The following is a 24270-nucleotide window of genomic DNA, read 5'->3' as shown; positions in this document are numbered from 1 at the left end:
AATAAGTTAAATATTAATTTTTATTTATTTATTTATTTTATTTTTTTAATTTTAAATGCCATTATTTCTTAGGCTTAGAAATGTTGCGTTATTCAACAACCTGACGACCTCAAATTCTTATCAATATAAAATGAAATAAGTTTATACTATAAAACGGCAAGTATGAGTAATAAATCATTAATAAGGGTGTATCACAAGCAGCATGATCTTGTCTGAGGAAACCGGAAGCGCTGTTGTCTGCTGTGTGGCGTCACAGCAATTTCCTCTTTAGCAAAAGGCAACAACGTCACAATCTCAGCAACAGAGGGCGACAGAGAGCAACAAATCAGTGCAGCAGTCCTACAGGTTTGATTGCAGATTAATAAATCGCATATTTTCATGTATCAACGCAGAACAAGGGCGATATAGAACTACAAACACTCTACAACTGCATCACTAATACAATTTAGGTCTTCAGTTCAACTAACCTGACATTCCAGTAACAAAAAAAATTTAAATAAATAAAAAAAACCTAAATGGATGGATGCTATGACGAAAAGGCTATTTTCTCGGCCATAACGACTCGAGGGTTTCTAAGAATAACCCTTCCTAGTTTCTATATTTGGAAATGACTTCTAGGAAAATAGAAACTGCCAGCTTCATATTCAGTTCCACGTGTTTAACTTCGCTCCCTTTTAAAGCATAAGAAAAGCATCGAGCAGCACGTGAGCGATTTTTCATACTGCCACCCATTGATGATCATTAATAGACCGGAGAATGTCCGCGAGGAATTGGCGTGTGTTGCTGGAAATGGCATCTCCCCCTGCACGGCCCCTGCTTTACCTAGTAGCGTGACCATGAAGCAATGCACGAGCAGAGAGATCTCAACATGCACAGAGTCAGTCTGCTGCTCATCTCACCAGCGGGAGCGCGTACAGCGTGCACTTAAAGAAAAAATATCTGATTCCCATCAGCCACATGCTTCTTTCAACCCCACAGCGCGTCTTTATTCATTCGGGGTAAGTTTCCAGCGATATTGCATCGGTGTGCGTTTGTGCGCGTTCTCAAAGGCAGGTGTGATCGGAATCGGAATACTTATTAATTCCACTGATGATCATGATGATGTCATAATAGGCATTCTGCTAAACGTTAGAATGGGAATTTGCGGTTTAATTCAACACGGACATGAAGAGATCAACAACGGGATGCGTCTTTTAAAGCAACAGCATGACATTTTAGGTGCATATTGCTGCTTTTCGCGGACGATGCTTCCCGACAGAGGCAGACAGATTGTGTCTGAGAGAGTACCTGAACTCTCTGGGGAGTCGAACACACTGTCTGGGACTCGACTGACGCCCAGTTGTCTCCTAACGAACAGCCCTTAATAGGTCGGATAGCGTTTTAATAAAGCCTTGCTCAAATCATACGCTTGAAAAGTTCATGTGATCGCTTTTGTGGCCACTGTGATATGTTATTGCATGTGTTACATTTTTACTTGAAGCCATGGCTAAAGAAGGTCACTTGCTGTGTTAGAAACAAGCCTAGAACATCAAATTAATGAGCATGCAGGGCATTTGGCATATTCAGTTCATTTCAAGTTTATTTGTGTGTAGCACTTTTAACAATAGGCTACATATTGTCATGCAGTTTCACAGAAAATGCATGTTTCAGTGTTTTAATCAGGAAGTATTCTGTAATCATTCAGAGATGAGTGTGTTGAAGTAATGTCTAATGGCAGTAATACACAGCTGTAATATGATGTGGTTAGTAAAAAAAAAAAATTGTTGAGTATTAGTCATATGCTCAGAGACTGCTTTAGCCTATATCAAATTACAGAGGAAATGAATGCTTTAGTTGTAATTGTGGTACATTTATTTAGTCATAATTGCGTATTATCTGTCAGTGTTTGAATATGCACTGTGATTTCAGTGACGGGACCTTGGGGGCAAGATGAGTATTGCTCTCAATCCAACTGGCCCGCAAAGTCCCGCTTCTGGGACTCACTCTAACAGCGTGACGAGAGTACATAGTTAAACTTAAAGTAGTTATTTCTCAATAAACTGTATCAGTGACAGGTACTTAATTAAATATGTTCTTGTTGACGTTTGTGCCAGATGATTGTGAGGCAAATGGTTTTATTGCATACATGTTGTGCATAAACTTGTTCAAACATACACTGTTTTTGCAGCAATTGCATAAAAAACTAAATCTGGTTCCCCAAAGAACCTTTCAGTAAACATAAAAGAGCTGTTATTTTCTTAGGGCAAAGAATGGAATGGTTCCATGGATGTTAAAGGTTCTTTGTGAAATCATGAATGCCAAAAAAAAAAAAAAATCTTAGCACAGTTTCAGTCCATTTTCATTTTCAACATTGTTGATTTTGAGACAACACTGTGTTGCAAAAGAATATGATCTGAAACCGTGCTAAAGTTTCTGAATGTAATGCCGCAGGGAGAATGAGGGACTTTTGGGGGCACTTGTGTTTCAGTTTCACCATCATAATGCCCCTAAAAATCCTTATTGCTCTTGCACTGATCACCATTTATATTTTAGCTATTCACATGCATATGTTATGAATGCATAGTCTGCTTTTATTGCAGATGAATTTTGCTTTTGGCATAGAAAGGAGTTATGTATTCCAAGGACTGACCGCCACAGTCTGCCTACACTTACATTATAATGACATTGCTAATACCACCAGTTCCATTCAGTTGGGAATATCGCACATTATGTTTGGTGCTCAATTATGTTGTGCTGCACCGAAGGCAGCTCACTAAATGCCTTAAGCATCTGCTGCATCTACTCAAGCATTCTGTCATCCAGCTGATGGTGGCAACAATCCGCTTTCATTCTCAGTCTCCATTTTATGTCATGCACAGTTTGATCTTCTTGCTGAAACATATAGAACAGGCCCGTCCCCCGAGGGCCGCTCAAACAGACAGAACAAACAAGCAACCACCAAAGGAATTTCTACAGTCCGAGTAAATTCACAGCTCTATGGAAATCATTTGTTTGTCGTTGCGAAGAATGCTGGTCATGAATGGTTCTATAGGAGTTTGACACTGTGCATGGGCCATTCACGTCAATCATGATTTAATTATAAGATGCTGCTCAAAGCTATTGCTGACAGGAATGAATGAAGATCGGAGTAATATAGGCTGCTATGTGCTTTATGTAAACAATACAGGTATGTTCCTGATACAACAGAATCAAAGGAATGATCAGCAGGAAAAAAGCAATAGAAACTTTCAGTAGTGTGTTTCGGTGATCTTTTAGTAGGCTCTAAAACATATCATGCCATGTTATTATAAGAACAAGGGGTCTATTGCTAGTTGAGGGAGCAGGATGTGATTCCAAGAATGTGAAGAGCCTAATGCCTAATGTTAGCAGGGGATAGTTTTGTTACGACTTGCCAAAGTGCAATACTTGACATTATTGCGTAGTAAACTTTCACATTCTCTTTGTCTATTTTTAGTAATCTTAAATAGAATTAAATGCTTTATGGTTCATAATCACTACAGTAACATTACATTTACAGGCCTTTTGGCTTGCATTCTGCCTTGTACCTCTTTAAAATGGGCACTGGGCACAAATCCTGCTGGAATTAGCTGTAGTGCTTTCTCTTTTCTGTGGCTCTGTTACGGCTCAACTCATGGTAATAGGAGAAAGGGAGAGTTTCAGATGGGAAAGTAATTATTGACACCCCACACAGCCAACAGTTCATCCTTCCTCCCTGAACTGAGTTGTGGTGCCTGCGTGTACTGTAATAGATTTTAGTGACACACATTTGTGTATGTTAATGTTTATTAATATAAATTGGAATGCAAACAGTGTGAGCAAAAAAAAAAAACTTTATATAACTACTAAATAAGATAACTCCAAACCAGTTTTCACTTAAAATATTTTGAAACTTTAAAGCATAGTGTTGTATTTACTGCAAACTCAATGAATACAAAGTTCTTGCTTATTGTTCCTTTTGACGTCATTAATGCCTCTGAATCAGTTTTAAAGAATGCACTAGAGAATAATTTGTGCTGAGTTGGCAGTTCACTTTAACAGTTTTACATGAAATGGTTTGGGTTTTCAAAAACCCCATGTAAGAATCCTGCCCTGACAAAAAGATTCCTCACACTCTTTAAAGGAATAGTTCACCCAAAAATGAACATATGGTGAACATGTTTTCACTCTCCATTCAGGATGAGATTGTATCTTCATTGAAATTGAAGATGAGATTCAATTCAGTTGAATTTAGCATTACATTACTTGCTCAACATCTGCAGGGAATGGGTGCCGTCAGAATGCAAGTCCAAACAGCTGATTAAAATATCACAATAATCCAGAAGTAATGTCAAATATGAGTCCTCTATACATAATATTGCTTTGGCCAGTAAAAAAGCTGTTTCGTCTGAATAAGGAGAGAAATATGCACAGATTAAGCACTGTTTACAGGCCAAAACAGTTTAAAACAAATATGTCAGTGGATTTTGATATGAGACAACAACAGAGGATGCCTAAAAAGTGACGGATTAAAGTTAACGATGTATTAAAAAATTGATTTATTTTCTTACAAACAGATTTTCACAATATGTTAGTCAATGCACTGGAGTCATGTGAATTATTGTGATGTTTTTATCATCAGACGGCACCCATTCACTGCAGAGGATCTGCTGGTAAACAAGTGATGTAATGCTAAATTTCTACAAATCCATTCTGATGTTTGGTCATGTTTTATTTATTGTACACATAATAGAAGTTAGCAATAAAGTCAGCGGAACTGTCATCACTGTCAGTGTACATTATTTGATAACGTAAGAAAAGCCAATTATATCTAATTATAAACTAAGCTGTTAGATTAGCTTAATTTTAAAAGACCAAAAACTGATTAAAAGATCTTATCGTTTGCTCAAACAAGCGAACCTCTAGAGAAGTGATGGGTTAGAGCATAATGTAAGAGAACTCACAGCTTGTGCCTCCTGAGTGTCATTCCATGATTTTTATTATGCTTATCTTGCATGTCACGATAGCAGACAGACAGATCAAACAAAAACGTTACTTTGGAAGCAGGCAGCAAAAAGTGTTTCTCTCTTCGGTAAACATCTTCACCCTTTCCTCGGGGTAAAGCCGCAGGCTTATACCACAAAAAGATTTATGTTTTGTAAATATCACATGCCTATAATTTCAGTGCTTTTAGGGTATTTAATTGAATGGATTAATAATTGATAACTATTGCATGTGATAGACTTTATGAAAAGAATATACTTTTTAAAAATTTACATAAGAATGATGTCATTTTTCATTATAGTTTGTCAATCTAAATCAGTACAGTTTTGTTTGTTTGTTTGTTAACAAAATATCAGGCATTTTAGACAAATTAAACTGAATCCATTGGGAAATAAACTTGTCTAGAAACGATGAGCTGAGAATGCAATTATTACAGTTTAAAAACTAATGTAAACAACCAAATCATCAGTATGGCTCACAATAGGCCAGTAAAACGCATTTTTATACAGTTCATAAAGTGCATTGCAGGCCCTCAATCAGAGAAGCAATTCATGCACACTGCTTTCTTTAAAAAAAAGACCTTTCATAAACAAGAAGAAACACTTAATTTGCAGGGTAGGAAATATCACACCATTAAATTTGACCGTTGCGGTGCTTGTAAATGCCGATAGGTGTATCTTAAACGTCAAGACGTACCCATGCAATTATTCTTCTGCTAAAAACACCATCTCGTGCAATGATTCTCACAGGTCTCAGCAGGGTAAGATATATACGAAAATTACACGTGACAAGTCCCCCTTGCGCAACGCAAGATGTTTACCGCTTCTTGCCCTACAGTTATATTTAGAAATCAAGAGAAAGTTTGAACAGAAGACAGAGTGCATGTCATTAGAGAGCATCAGACGTCACCTTGCTGCTTCTGCCATGAGAGTATATCTATATCTGACACAGATAAATCCACAGCTTAAGCCTTTCAACTTCACTTTGATGTAATTTTGCTGATTATTTCAAATCTGGCTAACTCAGAATATCTTTAAACTAAAGGTTGGTTTTAATTGTTACTTAAAAAAATGTGTTGTTTATACATCAAAGAATAGATATATATTTACTACATTTTCTTCAACTTACAGATACTGTGAATGCAGCATCATGTGAAAGCAGTAGTTTTTGTTTACTGATGCCATTGTGGAATTCATTCGCTGTAGTAATGATTTATTTATTCTGTGAGTGAATGTGTCCACCGTCTGGTAATGGGGGGTTACCAAGATAAATCATGTAGTATTCGGCTAGTCATATGATCTCAGTCATGCCCTGGTGAGACAGTCTGCTCAGTGTAAAATAAAATTGCTTTTATTTGGCTGCTGATATGACTGTAGTCTTCATGAGTGGACATCATTTAAAACATATTTTTCAAAAGTAGACAGGCAGACAGACAGATATTGATCCTTTGTGAGAAACGGTTGTGCATTAGCTACAACACAGTCAAAACTGCATAACAGACAAAGAGAAAAGTCCTTAAAGGGGTCATATGAAGTTGCTAAAAAGAACATTATTTTGTGTATTTGGTGTAATGCAATGTGTTTATGCAGTTTAAGGTTCAAAAAACACTTTATTTTCCACATAATGTGCATTATTGTTTCTCCTCTATGCCCCGCCTTTCTGAAATGCATAGTTTTCTACAAAGCTCATCGTTCTGAAAAAGCGAGGTGTGTTCTGATTGGCCAGCTATCCAGTGCGTTTTGATTGGCCGAATGCCTCAAGTGTGTGACGGAAATGTTACGCCCTTGCCATACTGTGATGCCGTTTCCCTGTAGGACGAGACTCAGTCCAGCTGCTCTGCTCGTGCACATCCAATCATCAGTTCTCTTTTAGCAGTTCAGTCAATGTACAGTTTGGAGTAACTGATTAACTCGGGACACTGGTTTATTTCGGGTCAGAGGGAGTGTCAGGCATGTTTATAAACCAAATATCTTAAGTAATTTGTGGATTAGTGCGTACTGGAGACGTGAACCATTTCAAACGATTCAGTTCGACTTGGTGAACTGGTTCGACCGCTTCACTAAGAAGATCCGGTTAAATAGAAAGATTTGTTTGTGATCCGTACATCACTAGACGAGACAAAACCAATAAAACCCATTACAAACGAGGCATTTGTTGCATCCAGTGGGGACATAATTACTGATTATAATTACTTATACTGTCTTTTTACGAGTTACGTTGCGTATCGTGCTACATAAACATAAAACCATGTCTGCATTACTGCTCAAAACTGGCGTTTGAATCATCATTGGCAAATTCTTTAAATATACAAAACTTACCTACAGGCTGTGAGTCAGAAGCACCAGACTGTCCTTGCAAAGATGAAACTGCCCAACTTTATAGAAACAGCCTTTGTGCCACAGACGCATTGCAGGCTACTGGTTCAGGAAACAATCCTCATCCTCCATAAAATGCTCTGCACTCATCTGAATATTTGGGTTGAACTGTTCTGGAACAGTGTTGTAAATACAACTTAACCACTGATTTCTAGATGTGTCCTCTTTTGGAAGACCAAACAAAGTAGTTTTGCTACGAAACACACAGCGTCTCCACAACATGGCACAGCGGCAACAGCGAGAATCAAAGTTACACCTTCTTTGCGTGAACATTTGTGCGGCATTATGCAAATCTTCCCACAGAGTGACGTAGACATGTGGGGGCATGTTAGAACAAGCCGTTTTGGGGGGTGTGGTTGACTCTTAACGTTTATAAAATATCTCTTTGGATTTGAGACTTCAGTCTTTGCAACTTTACAGATCTTCTTTCTGAACCAAGAGCTTGTAACACTCCAAAGAGAAAGGAAAAATTGAAATTGCATCATATGACCCCTTTAAGATACACAATTTATACAGATAGGCTAATATTCATTTCTTAAGGTGCTAAAACGGGAGACAGTAAACACTCTGAGTCTGCTTTAATCTAAAATTTGTACACTTATTTTTTTAGTTTTGACCATTTCTGCGTATTTTCACTATTATAGATAACATTAGACTTCAGAGTCTTGATAGTCATTTTCACACATTGCCTTCAAAACTTTTCCAGGAAATGACCACTGTTCACTTAATCAACGTCTTTCGGTTTTACCCTTAAAATACCATTAAGCACCAAAATACGGGTAAACTGTGTGATGTCAATCATCAGAAATGACTTTTTTTACACACTGTGTCGTTGTCTTCATCTGCATGGCTGATGAGAAGTGCTTTAGTATCTGTCCAATTTGACAACAATTTTTGATTTCCTAGTGATCAGGGGCCGATGTTTTTGCCATTAAAAACGGCACAAAAGTATCTGACTGCAGAGCTCCAGCACTAATGAATGAAAAAGAATGTGGGATCTCTTTTTAAAAAGCGTGAAACGGATGATGGCGCCATGGTAAAAGATGCCAGTCTACCACGTTTACAGACGATAACAGTCTGTTTATTATAAGTGTGAGCTGCACTTTTCTCATCTGCTGCTTTGAGGAGAGTTCACCCCAAAATGAAAATGTTATCGTTTACTCACCCTCATGTCATTCCAAACCTGTTTCTTTCTTCTGCTGAACACAAAAGAATATATTTTTAAGAATGTTGATAACAGTTGACTTCCATAGACATGAGGGTGAGTAAATGATGACAGAATTTAAATTTTTTGGGTGACTTTTTAATGCTTGAACTCTTAAATTCTGATTGGCTGTCAATGTTTTTATTGTACATCAGCTGGAGAAAATAATGTTTTAAGAGTATCCAACCATATCACTCCTCAGTATCATTATAGTTGTAATGTGGTCTTTGCTATTCTTATAGAATTATAATGATTATTGAAACCTTATAGTTATTGTTATAGCTATCGTCCTTGGTGTGAACAGGCCTTTACTGTAAACAGCGCAGAGTGAGGATGAGTGCACCACCCAGATGATTCAGTTATATGAACACTTGAACTACTCGATCGATTCAAACTCATACTGATAACTTAAGTAATTCAGGCCTATTGAAAAGAAATGATTTAAAAGGGTTGTTTGCTCCTGAATCAGACTTCACTAGTTCTGACTGTAAACAGCACATCAGTGAATACTTAAGTTCACACACATATCTTTATTGCTGAAATGATGTCAAGAAAATGTTGATGCTTTAGTGGTTTACAATGCTACATGCTACTTAAAGTTAAAATAGCTTTGCTACTGAAAAGCTATGTAACTATGAAAGCAGTGACACTGCCATCTCTCTACTGAGAAACATAGCTTTGCCATTGTTAGTGATAGTGGTACATCTTTTGTGTTTTTATGGTGTTGACCACTGTTGTTAGCAAGCCCAGAAGTAGAGAGTTTGCCACAACAGCAGAGATATCATGACGATTAACAGTACAAAACTTTCAAGACCTGGGTTTACAAAATAATTATCTCTCTGCAAACACGCTATCAAAGATGTCTTGTCATCTGGTGCACATTTAAAAGAGATTACAGGCCTGACAATGCTGGTTTTGTTGTTTTGATTTGCCAGTGGGCTCAGTAATGGATCATGCTCTTTGACTTTCTACACTGTCTTCGTGGTTATCACGAGCACATCACACACTGGCTACATGCTCCTGTGATACAGTAAATTGGCTTCTGACTGCTGCCGCAAACATCTTATTTCTCAACACTCTTAAAAATGTAGGTTCCAAAGGGGGTTTTGGCAGCGATTGCATAGGTTCCCAAAGAACCTTTTAGTAAATAGTTTTTAAATGTGTGTGAAGTGTGTTTTTAATAATCTATTAATAATCTAAAGAACAATTTTTACTATGTTGTCCAATGGAATATATACCTGTTTGTCTAATGGCAAAGGTTCCATGGATGTCAAAAGTACTTCTTGGAACCAATAAAGAACCTTTATTTTCAAAAGTGTACGGTAACTTTTATTCACAATGGATCATGGATGCAATATCAATATTAAAGAGTGCAGTACAGTACAATCTACAGCATTCATGGCATGTTGATTCCCATTTTTGCTCCAAAAAATGTAGATTGGACTTAACAGGCTAGTTCACCTAAAAACCTAAAAATAAACATTCTGTCATCATTTACTCAACCGGTAACAATTTATTTTAGGGTCTATTAACTAGTTGCTGATTAGCATGAATATTACTAGAATATTAGCCATTTATTAGTACTAATTGTTCTACATGACCTTATTCTACATCCCTAATGCCATACCTAGTACATGATAACTTTAAAAAATAAAGTGCATGTGTCCAAAATCTCATTAATAAAAAAATATTCCTTTTGTGATCAAGCAGTTCTGAATGCCACCTCAAGCTTTCTAGTGTTCTTGGTGAAGAACTTGTTTCCAGAGGCAACAGCTAAGTCATTTGTGGCAAAGAGGCAACAGTTAATTGAATAAACGCTCATTTAGCAAATGAACTGGAATCTCTAAACTAGTAACATTCTTCTATGTTCTACAGAAGATACAAAGTAATATGTGTATGGAAAGACATGAGGCTGAGTACATGATAACTTTCCTTTAACTTGAGCTATTCTTTTAAAGACATTTCATAATGCAGTGGTGGACCGAGCTCCGCACCTTCCAATATTACATAAAGAAGCACATGTCAACTACAGTGCAAGTTATCTATTGAGAGGGGTTTTTGTTCTCTTGATCTATTAAAGAGATCAGAGGGGGTGAGGAGAATGCTGACTGGCTCTATTGTCGATGAATGCCTTGCCAGGCTTAAATTTTATGATCCATGCATCCTCTTCCTGCAGGGGTATTACAGCGTGGCAAACCATTAGTCTGCATTCTTTGTATCTGTAATGCTCCTGTTGTGTGGGAGAGGAGTGTAGCCATGCTGTCATGAGTCATGGGGTCAGGGAGAAGCAAGAGACACACACACACACACACACATTAGACGAAGCTCCCTAGCAGTTCAGCTCTTAACTGAAACCACATGCCACCCCCTCACAGCCAAACCAATTGAATGAAGGTCTTATTTTGAATAAAAGCTGAGCCCAGCTTCATGCATTAAGGTGGCTGGCAGTCATCTGAAATTCATTTGCTTGCATGTTTGTCTCATCGCTGCCATTTTTCTTGTCTGCGTTCGCAATGAGGAGCTGTTGTAAGTCTTTGGGTTTTGGGGGAAACTCGCTGCGATGATTCGCTACTGCAAGTCCTTGAAGATTTACTTCCTGTGTGCTCTTGTGGCTGCTGTGTCTTGGGCCTTTTTCAAGGGGAAATGAGAAAAGAAGCCAGTGCACATGGCTTTTATTTCTGAGTCACATCCTCAGTGTTTCTGCCCACCGAATGGATTTATAGGTTCAGAGTGAAGGACAAGATGCACATAAATTACATGACAGTATGTGCGACATCTGTAAAGACAGAGGACAGTTATGGATCAGTGGCAGCGCTTCCCTATCTTTCATTTACATGTTTATATGACAAGGCCAGGGAAGAGTTTTTAGACTGAAACAGATGAGACAGGTTACGACTTGAGTCACTGCTCCCAGAGAAACAAAAAGATTCACTGTATGCTACAAGTCCAGACATTTCTCTCATCTGTCAAATCAAACGAAAATATCAATCACAGATCTATGTCATTTTCACATACCCATCTATCTATCTATCTATCTATCTATCTATCTATCTATCTATCTATCTATCTATCTATCTATCTATCTATCTATCTATCTATCTATCTATCTATCTATCTATCTATCTATCTATCTGTCTGTCTGGATAGTTAGCTGTCTGACAATCTCATTGAACACACTGATTATTGAATACTACTGGAATCAGTATATTTACAGTATTTATGAAATACAATCAAATCATAAAAAATAGCTACAAAAAAAGAAAATAAACTACAGTACAGTAAAACTTCAACTACAGTGCTTCTTCAACTTCTTAACTGGCTTAATATAAAAGGCAATATAAAGGATTGATAACTATAAACATCTGAAAACATGGTTTGGCAAAGAGGTAGAAGGGACCATAAACTGTCTGAAAAAGAAAGTTGAAGAAATATTATCTCCATAGATAATCTAATCTAATTGATTCACGTTCTACATAATACATTTCGTTATCATGAAACTTTCATGATGTAATCATGGAATATTGTTGGCCAGTTTCCATAAAACTATGCATTATAATGCAGAAGTTACTTAGCATATTGAGCAGTTGTTTCAGCTGATAGTTAGACCGTTGCAATGAAATTAATAAGCAGTCATTTTAGATGTGTAAATTGCATTTTGAAATGGTAATACTCAGATGTTATGTTGTCAACAGGTGATTTTGGTTCAATAAACAAATTATCTCGGGTTTGTGTATATTAGAAAAAATGACATCACGTTTGTGATATTAGTGCCAAGGTGATTGTGTAAAGAAACTGTAATAGATAGATACATATAGGGACATTATTATACAAAAATAACAAAACAGTATTAGTCCATTAAAAATTCTCGGTAACACCTTAGTAGGGACCAATCCTCACTATTATCTAGTTGCTTATTAGCATATCGTTAGTAATTATAAAGCACATATTCTGCATGAGCATATTCTACATCCCTAAAACTTAACAGCTACCTTACTAACTATGAATAAGCAGCAAATTAGGAGTTTGAGGCAAATATCATATGTTTGTTAATGGCAAAAACTGGACCTTAAAATAAAGTGTCCAAAATCTCATTAATAAAAAACAGTAATGATTCACTAATCCTTTTGTGACAGATTTTTTTGTCAGCAAAATCAAGCAGTTCTGAATCCCACCTCAAGCTTTCTAGTGTTCTTGGTGAAGAACTTGTTTCCAGAGGCAACAGCTAAGTCATTTGTGGCAAAGAGGCAAAAGTTAATTGAATAAACGCTCATTTAGTAGATGAACTGGAATCTCTAAACTGGCAGTAGGATGTTGGATCAGTAGCGCACCAAAACAAACATTCATTCATACAGACCATCCAAACAGTCTTGCAGTTTGAACAAAATGGATGGAAAAACCCATGAATTTTTTTTTTTACAATTATTCTTGACATGTTGACTTTACTGGCAAATATTCGCAGAAAACCAGAAATACTAACTAATGTCTTGAGACTGCAGGTCACCTTATACAACGCCATCTACACTCATAGTTCTGTTACTTGAATTCAAAGGTTCTGGGATGAAAAAAAAATAAAAATAAACTAGAGATTCTTTTCTTGTGCCAGTCGCCAGGTAGGGGACAGTGAGAGGAGCTCCGTATGCTAGCTGCGATCTCCAGAGACTTCAATTAGATCCATCTCTCAGGGTGTGAAAGCCACAGCAATATGCTATCGTGTTACACCAATTAAGTCATAGTCAGCCTTATCGTGTGATCATAATGCTTTCTACACAGCCAAAAGTGGAGTTTAAACTAAAGCCCTTTTCTGGAAAGACATGAGGAATGCCTCTTTTTTTTTTTTTTTTTTGGATGAGTAGCTATAATGCCAAGCTCCAAATAAACCCGCTGGTACAACTTGTAGAGCTGTTCGACTGCAGGTCATTAAACCTTGAAAGTAATTATATGGCTTGCTATTATGAAGGTGATCATCTAGGCTGGATTACACATGGGAACAAAATTATACAGTACTTTACTTTCTGAAGACAAGCAATTACACCCCTGGTGAAACGTTAGTAATGTTGCAATGTTTTATTAACCATCTTAAAGGCAAAGAAGTTGGTCACCACTCATGTACTGCATGGATGTTTCTAAATGTTCCATTTCTTTTCTGTGTTTGATGACATTATTACTAACAAAACCTTTGTTTATTGTAATCACTAGATTCCTTTAAATGTTCAGAAGAAGCCACTGGAGACCTTCCTGTTCCCTTTTCCCAGCAGCTACTTGTTAAAGGTGTTTAAAGGGTGCCGATTGTGATATTTCTTACTAGTTTTCCACTTAACAGTCAATTGAGTCCAGGTGTTCATGACAGTTGCACAATTGTTCTCTGAATTCATGATTGTGTTTACGTTTTTCTTTCCCTTGTGTTGTTCTGGGAACTTGTACAGAAGCCCTCAAAAACGCATTAGGACACTGAAGAAAGTCATTGTAAAATTAATTTTGTTGCATTACATAAGAAAACATTGAATTGTGTGGCTTTTTTTTAAAGATAGATGGCTCAAACACACATTTCGAGCAAAAGATTATAATTCTTTGCTAGGTTTTAAAATGAAAACTACTTTTTCTGTTTTGATACTTTCTCAATGTCAAACATAGTGCAACATTATGTCAAAAGTAGCAGTAAAGACATTTATAATGTTACAAAAGATTTTAAATAATTGCTGTTCTTTTGAACTTTCTAATTATCAAAGAATCCTGAAAAAAAACATCACAATTTCCACAAATGTATGAAGCAGTGAAACGGATTTCAACATTGATAATAATAATAAGAAATGTTTCTTGAGCAGCATATTAGAATGATTTCTGAAGGATCATGAGACACTGAAGACTGGAGTAATGATGCTGAAAATTGAAAGAAAAGCAATTTTTTCCCTAGCATAATTTGTTTGCAAATGAAACTCAGTTTGATATTCCCATCATCTAATAAATTGATATTAAAAATATTTAGGTGCGTCTTAAAATGCCCAAAAATACTGTCTTAAATTGTTTTGGACTGCTAAAGTTCTTAGATTGATTGACAAATATCCATTTTCCAAGAAGAAAAGTGAAGGTATCATGGTTTCTAAGATTAAGCATGCTATATTCCTTTTCATCATTAATTTATGTTTACCCTAGACCTATATACAACCCTGAAGAATTGAAGTTACAGTTGTTTTGTATTTCAGCTTCCAGCAACCAGCTGCACTTCATGGCGATAGATAAAGAAAACCCCATGCGCAAGGAGTTAATAAGTCAAACAAGTAAGAGCATTGTCTACAATTTAAAGATGCTCTCGGAGGAAGTAAACAAGCAGACTTGCAGACGTGACATTAACGACCCTCTTCTTTCCCCCCTTCCATGTGACTGCAGAGGCATATGACTTCCATAACTTCATCGCTCATTAACCGCTGATGGTAGGACACAATTGAGCGAGTGTTTGTGGAACTTGCCCTAGATATTCAGATCTCAGTCCTTGGCTCTGGCTGTTGGGCAGATCTTCTCCTGTTTCAGATATCTTCACCCTGCCTGACAACAGACCGTCAGGAGCTTCACATGAGAGTCCCGTGTAAGGAGTGAACTATGGGAGAGAAAGGCCAGTTATGTCCATTTAAATCCCTTAACAAGCACCACAGCAAACAAAAGACAGATTAGCATGATTTACCATGACCGTATTATTAAATTACCTCATCTACACATGAGCCAACAATTGAGTTACTTTTATAGATGTGTGCAGACGGTATTATGCAGGCACTGTGTAGGCTATTCTTTGTTCATTAATGGTTTGGTAAACCACATTTTGTAAGGTCTTGAATAGAGCTAGCACTGGTTAGACCCAAAAATTGCACATTCAGAGGTATCTTTCAAAACCAATATTCCCTATTAGCATTAAAGCTATGCATGCTAGACATTGTCTGGGTTTGACTGGGATGGGATCTCGTTTAAAAAGCAATGCATTTATAAAATATATTGATTATATTATGTTGTATATTTTAAAATAACGCTGATAACTCTCAAACAATAAAGTGAAAACGATCAAAATCCTATTGTTGTCTGTGGTTCGTGTGTAAATATGAACTGATGGTATAATGCCACCTAGTGGTATATTTCATGCAACCAGCAGCCCGATGTCTAGTTTCATTCAGCCCATACATTCATAGAAAAGACAACAAGCTCTATTAATGAACCTGATGTCATTTCTGTGTAATGCTGGGAATGAGAGCGAGGACAAGCATTAGACCTAGAGAAAGGACGAACACCATTTATGAGGAGACTTTTAAGGACACAAGGTGGGTGTGAGCTAGATTTCCTCTTTGGCCTAGAAAAGACAACACAATCTTTGCCAGCTTCAGAATTCCCATCATTCCCTGGATATTAACACATTCATTTTAGGTAAAGGAAATTGCACACCAGACCAGCTATGGTCACATTCAAAGCACCAGAATCAGTGTAATACCTCTTTAATGTTACACAGAAATTCTTCTAGGCATAAACTGTGTATTAAAACTTACTATCTTTCCTTTGGGACTTAAAAAGTAATAAGAGTTGAAAGGTATTCAGATTAAGTGTATGACGGGGTATTTAAAAGTTAATTCAGCAGTTCTAAACCATTGTCCACACCAATGTTCAAAAGACAACCAACTTTTTTGTTGTTTGTGATTTACTGGATAAGGATTTCTAAAAAATATTATTTCTTGTTTTAAGTCATTTTATGTCATAAAGCAACTGTTTGTAGTTTTTGCGATGTTGGAGCCCCCTACAGTTGAGTAAGAGGAAATCCCTGTCGTAAATACACCACTGTCGTAATTAGAGTGGATTGCTTTACGCTTCCGTGAATCATTTCACTCTTTTTGTGTCTCCATTCTCCAAACTTATACTTTGAAAGATGTTTGGGGCAGAGCAGGGGAAGGATCAGAAGCCATTCGCCTTATTATAAGTAAATCATGAGAATTATTTTGAAACTGGTAGCCTGCTTCAAGGTTTTAAAAAAAATTAAAAAATTACATACAAGTTGCTTTAAGCACACCATGGAAGTGTGAGGCCCCCTACTGGGCCCTGGCCCCTGGTTAAGTGTGAAGTTAAAGTGCACAATCAATATAAAATCTGTGATCTTTATTCATTCATTCAATCATTCATTGATCCGTCCATCTTAGGGCTATAGTTTGATGTTTGATAAAATTTAGAGATTTTAAAATAAACGTATTATAATTTTTTTTTTAAATAAACAATCATTTTTATTTTTATTTATTTGCTGTTTACTGAGTGAAATTCTGAAAAGCTAAATTAAAGCCATTTAATGGTCTATTGAAAGATAATTCAAATATTATAAGAATATAATATACAATTACATTGAATCTGCCTCAGATGCAATTAAGATAATATCTTCCCTTAAAGTAAAGAACCAAACCAAACATACAATACAAACAAAAAATCAATTCCTCACCTAAGTTAAAAAGTTCCAATCCTTTACGTCTTGCAGCTATTTTGTGTATTTTAGCTCTCAGTGATATAGCAGCAACATTCACAAATGTTTACAGAAGCGGGAACCCAGTGTGCCTGTAGCTTTCTCTGTTTCTATTTTATCACGTGATAGAAAGTCTACGGCCTTCTCAAGCAGTACGGCTGACCCATCTAATCTGCGGCCATCATACAAAGATTACTGTAAAGACACAAAGTAGTGCCATCAAGTTAGCATTTTGAAACATTCGCTTACTAAAAAATAAATAATTTCTGATCAATGACTTAATAACTGTGCACAAACAACCTGGATTTTATGTTTCTAAATGAAACATGGCTAGAAGACAGCTGCAGTGCAACAGTCCTCAATGAAGCAGCCCCTCCTAACTTTACTTTCATGAGTGTCAGCAGGACTGTTAAATCTCTATTTAAAGATGTCTATCAATGCATGCAAGTGTCATTTGGTCAGTACTTGTCTTTTGAATATCTAGGGATTGTGCTGAAAGGTATGGAAGCATATAGGTAGCGAAATTCAATTTAAAATGCAATATGCAAAATGGCAATGTATTTCTGTATTTAAATTTACATATTCCATTACCCATACATGCAAAGTTTGGCGCAAAAGGAAAATTAAATTATATAATTTACATTTGCCATTTCCAACAGTCTTAATATGTAAATTGCATACACATTTTAACGTTTTATAAATTGTGAAATTAAAATGAAAATGTACAAAAAACAAAAATTGATTTGATATGTGTTACATGTCCAAGCAGGAATGGTAGCAAAATGGGTCGCCACAATTTTGCCAAGTAAGACATGTTCCTGGATCAACATCTTTTGATGATCCTGGATTAACATTATTGTTCAAAAATTTAGACTTAACCCAATCCCTAACCCTAAACCTAATCCTACCCATAATTTATTCTTAAAATCAGTGGGAAATGATAGCTTATTAACAAGGGTGCACCCAACCCTGATTGTAACAGATATTTCCTGAAAAGTTATATCTCAGTTCTGATTGGTTGATTGGAATGGAATGTTGTTCCAGGGTCATCAAGGATGTTGATCCAGAAACATGTTGTACTCTGTGAAATCAAGCTCACCAGCAAAATGATCATTTAAATGCTATTTGTCCTAAATGCATTTAGACTAACAGTTAGAACACTTAGGATTGTTTTTTCATCATGACGCCGTGGGATATTTGTAGAAAAATTCAGTGTGGCTTTGAAAATGCATTCCAAGCTGACCGAGCCCACCCTCCATCAATCATTGCTTCAAGGTCCTCCGAAATGACTGTAATTTTAAAACAAAAACAGCTCACCAAAGCGAACTTCTTGGGGGAGTTAGTTTTGGTTCCTAAACACCTTTGAGCTACCATTGGTCAGTGGAGATTGCGCAGTCGGTGGATGTGTTCTCGAACTCCACCTTCTTTGACGTGCAATTTTTTTTTTCCCCGGTTCGTGTCTTATTCCATGGAGTTCAGGCAGGAGAACACATCTCCGCAAATATCTTACGGGCTGTGCATGGTCCAATCTTGAATGTTTCAGCCACACTTTGTTGCGTGGCCCCACAAGCTAGTACTCGGAGTGTCCAGCCAAGTCTCTCTGTAGTGGAAATCTGTGTCCTGTGCGTTTTGCACGTTTCACATACGGCAATACCCTTTTCAAGAAATCATCAAACCGCCCGGTGCACATTCTGAAGTATGAAAAATGCACTTCCTCATCTGTGCTCCACATTTCCTGCTGAAAAATCCAGCATATGCTGGTTAGGTATATTTTGGTGCTGGGATGCTGGTTTATGCTGGTCCTTTGCCAGTACACGACCATCATAAACTAGCAAAGGACCAGCATATACCAGAATAGGACCAGCACAAACCAGCATCCCAGCGTCAAAACATACTTAACCAGCATATGCTGGGTTTTTTTTTTCAGCAGGGTTGCTGAATAAAAAGGGCAAACTTGCCATCATTCTTTCTGTTCTTTCTTTTTCTTTGCCTTTGAATAGATCAGTGCTACTGCCAGATTAGTGAACTGTTCTTCTCTAACAGCCGCCATCATTGTTGTGTTTAGGGGGTACACGCGGGCGGCATGACACGTTTACAATCCCGCCTCCAGCGGAGGTGTGGAAAGTTCGAAAACAGCATACCGTCGCTTAGCCTTTTCAAACTTCTTTTTGCCCTCAAATGAATAATGAAAAATAACTTTCTTTGAAGTATATCGGGGCTTTTACTATGTCTGTTTTTGAAGCAATTGACAGCAAAAATAATTTAATCATCAACCTGCTATCTCGACAGACTTACCACATCTTTTTTTTCAAAAGTGTGCTTAACTGTTCAGAAGCAGATCTCTTAGAAGTGAATGCCTCACTTCTTTTATGGGACTTCCAAAAATCCCTGAAAACTGCAGTTGTTAAGCCCTTTCTGAAAGAGAGCAATCTTGATAACACCATATGGAGCAACTATAAACCAATATCAAATTTTACACTTAACGGAAGATTATTGAAAAAGTAGTTTTTAATCAGCTGAACAACTACTTAAACTCAAATGGATACCTGGACAATTTTGAATCTGGTTTCCAACCGCATCACAGCACAGAGACAGCGCTCATTAAGATAATAAATGATATTCGCTTAAATTCTGATTCTGGCAAAATATCAGTGCTGGTACTACTAGATCTTACTAGTGCTGCATTTGACACTTGATCATAACATACTTCTAGAGAGACTGGAAAACTGGGTCTGGCTTTCTGGTATGGTTCTCAATTGGTCCAGGTCATACTTAGAAGGAAGAGGTTATTATGTGAGTATAGGAGAGCAGAAGTCTAAGTGGATGTCCATGACATGCAGAGTCCGACAAAACTCAATTCTTTTACCGCTATTGTTTAGCCTGTATATGCTCCCACTAAGTCAAATAATGAAATAGAACCAAATTGCCTATCACAGCTATGCTGGTGATGATACCCAGATTTACCTAGCCTTATTGCCAAATGACTACAGCCCCATCGACTCCCTCTGACTCTCCCTCATGCATCGATGAAATTAACAGTTGGATGTGCCAAAATTTTCTTCAGTTAAACAAGGAGAAAATGGAGGTTACTGCATTTGGAAACAAAGATGAAGTTCTCAAGGTGAATGCATACGTTGAGTCTAGGGGTCAAACAACTAAAAATCAAGTCAAAAATCTTGGGGTGATTCTGGAGACAGACCTTAGTTTCAGTAGTCATGTCATAGCAGTAACTAAATCAGCATACCATCATCTCAAAAACAGTGCAAGAATTAGATGTTTTGTTTCCAGTCAAGACTTGGAGAAACTTGTTCATGCCTTTATCAGCAGCAGGTGGACTAATGTAATGTCCTCACCAGCCTTCCCAAAAAGACCATTAGACAGCTGCAGCTCATCCAGAACTCTGCTGCCAGGATTCTGACTAGAACCAGAAAATCTGAGCATATCACACCAGTCCTCAGGTCCTTATACTGGCTTCCAGTTATATTTAGGATTGATTTTAAAGTACTTTTACCCTTTTATAAATCACTCAGTGGCCATTGTATGCCTGTACCTATTGTTTGTGACACATTTGTCTAAACTGACTTTAATAAATCTTGAGAAATTCTAGTGTGACAAGTAGCCCCTCTCTCCCCATACTGACCAAAGTGGTGGAGAGCAATTCTCAAAACACTGTGCCATATCTAAAAAATGAGCAATACTGTGATTATTTTGCGCATATTTTAATCCATTCACTTTTGAAAGTCAGCTATGTAAATATAAAATACAAATTTATGTAGAAAATGGAAATGATTTGAACAATATAAAGCCTATAATAAGCATCAAACATACAATACAAGCTCAAAAAGATTTGTTTACCAAATTTTATACTGGCATTAGTAAATGTTGCAGGTAGGATGAACACATCCGCAGAGGAAATCTGGCCACAGAGCATATTTCTGTTTGTACGGTGCCTTTCGGAGGCATCTGGCTGCTTCCCTGTCACATCGGCAGAGGATTTTCGCACATCTGTCATTGAGTGTATCTGCGTTGAAGACATAAACGTAAATTGTTAGCTGTGTAAAATGAGTAGTTTGCATACAGAGTAAAGGAAACCATACTTTAACTACACATTATGCCTCTTCAGCAATACACTGAGTGTTTCCTATAGCACATTATGGTGTTTACTGCAGGAACAAGATCTAAAAATATGTTGTGGTTTGGTTAAAAACACTGCCTCTTTTTAGCCTGAAGTCTCCCATCTGTTATAATACACACCCAGTATTACTACTACTTCCTGAAGCTAGAGTAAAAGACCAAACAAAAAATTCATAGTCATATTTTTTCCACAAGTTTACTTTCCATTTTAAGGTTTATTGAATTTTTCTGTGTCTTATTTGACCCCAGGCTATTATAATGTAAAAAGTGATTCTGAAAGAATATAGATATGCCAGTTTAATATCTAAATAACTCATCATACCGCAGTCAACCTCCTCTTCTTCACACGTCCACTGATACCTGTCCATTTTTGTCTGACAGCCTGCAAATTCTGCATCCCCATAACAGCAGTCATGTTTGTGGCAACACCTAAAGAAGAACAAATGCCCTTGAGATTATCTGTAATGAAATGGCACAGAGAACCTAGCCCAGTTCTGTCTGGTTTTGAATTGTTTTGTCATCATGTAACATAATTCAAGCAGACTTGCAGAAATACAATGTGATCTCATACATGGAGGGCCGCTGAGAATGTCGGCCAGATAAACTGCTGACTTTGTAAGATTAGATTGAACAATCTCTCTGTGGAATGTGGTGTAATAATATCAGCAGGTTTGTTTATTCATTTTCATCCCGTTGTCTACTTCCGAAGAGCTCACTGAGAACAGCGATATTGGTCTCTGCATCCTATACTGAGGTTAAGGGAAATTGTAATTTTGTGTGTGGGAGAGCTGGGAGTAAGCCTTTTCCGGATGTCTGAGGGAATGCCACAGAAATGTACACACTTTGACCAAGATGCATCAAGTAAATTTAACATGAAAAAGCGAATTGAAAAAACAATATTTGTTGCTTCTGTTACACAGAACTGCACAGATATTTGTAGGTAATGTGGTGTCTTACCAGTCCGCTCTGTCTCTGGGCCACCCTTGACCCCCGAGACCACAGTAACATCCATACATCGCATAAGTTAAAGCTGATCGTCCCGTGCTGCACTTGATCACGCCAGCTAGTTCCAGCAAACCCCTTTTGCTCCGTGGAGACCTCTGTGGCTGCAGGGAAGCCATACTGACTAAAAAGAGTCAAATGGTGAATTTAGTCCAGGCTTTCCATTGAAATATAACCAATTTTCCTTATATTTATTTGTTTACTAGACATTTAACATATTATGCTGTTCACTTTTTTAAAATATTTTGCCACTTATAATGCATAATACTATAATAATAATCAATTATGATACAATATCCCATTTTGCATTTATGTTACTTATTGTTACTCTTACATTTACTGTAAGTCTCACGGAACAACCTCAAATTTATTGTCTAGAGTTTCTCAAGGAAAGAATAGGGCCATTTTTCACCAATGCAGTGTCAGATTCCACTGATGAAGTGTTAGATTCCAGTTGTGTGGGGTCTAAATGATGACTGTTTCGCTCTTAGTCATAAGTATATATATTTTTTATGATTTGCTTGAATTATTCTGGTAATTTATCTATGCTGTAAAAATTCCTTTTCTAAAATTTTGTCAATTATTTTCTAAAAATCCATTTTCAAGATTTACATGAAAATATTATTTCAGTCTTTCTTTTTCAAAATATTGTTTAATTTATTGTATTACTTGTCATTTCTTTGTAATTATTTGTGAAATTTCCTAGCAATTTTCTAAGTGAATTTTTTCAAGTAATTTGTCAGCCTATTTTTGTCCACTCTGCCCTACTTACATAAAATAAAAAAATATATAATAATAATAATAAATAAATAAATAAAGCAAGCTTAGGTTAAAACTTTAAAATTAACATTCACAACTGTGCAAGTTTGACTGTATTGTCGAAAAGTTTTTAAAACATTATAATTAATTGTTACAAGCTACTATGAGTAAATGCATGCATTTTAAAAATACTATAAATACATTACTCGAAGTAGCTTTTAACAATAATTTTTATTTTTAATAAATGAATTAACTATATATAGCCTGATATTCACACAAACACTACATGTCCAGTAGCACACTAATAGTATTTAATTTAATAAAAATGTCGATTTGATAGGAGAAAGCAGTGTGCGAGTGAATAGTTAAATGAGAAGTGAGCAGCCTCACCTGTAAATAGCAGGAATGTGTGATACAGCCCAGTCATTGTGCTCACAGGTAATAGTCCAGTCTCTGCTCAGTCTCGGATAAACAGACTTCCTCAGTGCTGGGCTTTATTTAGATACGGAGTAATCTCAGGACATCACTCCTACTGTAATCCTCGCACTCTCTCACTCCTGGAGGCTACCGTTTCCTCAGGGTTAAAATTATGTTAAAAGTTAAGGTCTGGGAGTGTTGGATAATGTCCCTGCTCTGATGACTGGTTTGGTGTTCAGCTCGGGACCGCCCTATGAGGGCTGGTTGGCTTTTCCATACAAACAGCTTGAGCTGGATCAGCTGCCAACTGGGAAAATGAACCATGGGTTTATGTAACACCTCAAGTAGATTTGCATTTGTTGGAGGTTAAAAAAAAAAAAAAACAGAAAGAGAAGTTGACTTGTCATCTGCATTTTCGATATATATTCCAGAGTCCTACCCCTGGCATTTACAAGTGTATACAGATGGCTCAAAAGATGCAGAACGTCAAATAACTGGGGCTGCTTTTTTAGTTCAAGACAGTGATGACCAGTGGAGTAAAGTGAACTTCAAATCATTTGGCAGATAATACTGTAGAAATGATAGGAATGCTCTTGGCATTGCAGTGGGTTGAGGAACACAAAGACTCAGTTTCAGTCTTAAAGAGTTTGAAATCTTTTAAATCATATCAGCAAGATATTCTTTTTAGTATCCTACAAATACATTCAAGAATTGTTCAAAATGATACATCAATCAGTTTTATATGGGTCCCAGCACACATAGTAATAAGGGGAAATGAAGAATTGGATAAATTAGCAAAGCAAGCTTTACAGACAGAAACGATAAAGATACAAGTTCCATTAAGTAAATCATAGATTAAGGTTTTAATATGGAGCAAAGTGATTAAAGAATTGAAAGTTAAGTGAACAATGGGGAAAGGGTAG

At 36.8% G+C, this 24270-nt stretch overlaps 1 protein-coding gene and 1 long non-coding RNA gene across 2 annotated transcripts; one reads left to right on the top strand and one right to left on the bottom strand.

The window, feature by feature from the left end:
* The first annotated feature begins 452 nt into the window (after nt 1–452).
* LOC109081944 lies at nt 453–15615 on the top strand. Its single transcript, XR_006154195.1, has 3 exons — nt 453–998; nt 14760–14834; nt 14944–15615. It is a non-coding gene; the product is annotated as an uncharacterized LOC109081944 (long non-coding RNA).
* Nucleotides 15616–20751: 5136 nt separating this feature from the next.
* Nucleotides 20752–24068, bottom strand: LOC109081945 (phospholipase A2-like). The gene is made up of 4 exons (XM_019096901.2): nt 23321–24068; nt 22127–22295; nt 21492–21598; nt 20752–21056 (listed from the first exon to the last, which is right to left on the bottom strand). Exons 1-4 carry the CDS (start codon nt 23355–23357, stop codon nt 20908–20910), a joined length of 462 nt encoding a protein of 153 aa, XP_018952446.1. The 5' UTR covers nt 23358–24068; the 3' UTR covers nt 20752–20907.
* Nucleotides 24069–24270: the final 202 nt, after the last annotated feature.

Source organism: Cyprinus carpio, chromosome B3 (assembly GCF_018340385.1).
Source record: "Cyprinus carpio isolate SPL01 chromosome B3, ASM1834038v1, whole genome shotgun sequence".
In the NCBI taxonomy this organism is placed as follows: domain Eukaryota; kingdom Metazoa; phylum Chordata; class Actinopteri; order Cypriniformes; family Cyprinidae; genus Cyprinus; species Cyprinus carpio.
The sequence above is the reverse complement of the archived record's forward strand: the minus strand, read 5'-3'. Positions and strand labels throughout refer to the sequence as shown.

Bases quoted from the DNA above. Each gene is read 5' to 3' on its own strand.
- LOC109081945 (XM_019096901.2), bottom strand. From the start codon at position 23,357: ATGACTGGGCTGTATCACACATTCCTGCTATTTACAG. The intron at 22,296-23,320 runs GTGAGGCTGCTC...GACTCTTTTTAG, and splicing joins CACATTCCTGCTATTTACAG to TCAGTATGGCTTCCCTGCAG. The intron at 21,599-22,126 runs GTAAGACACCAC...GTTCTTCTTTAG, and splicing joins CCCAGAGACAGAGCGGACTG to GTGTTGCCACAAACATGACT.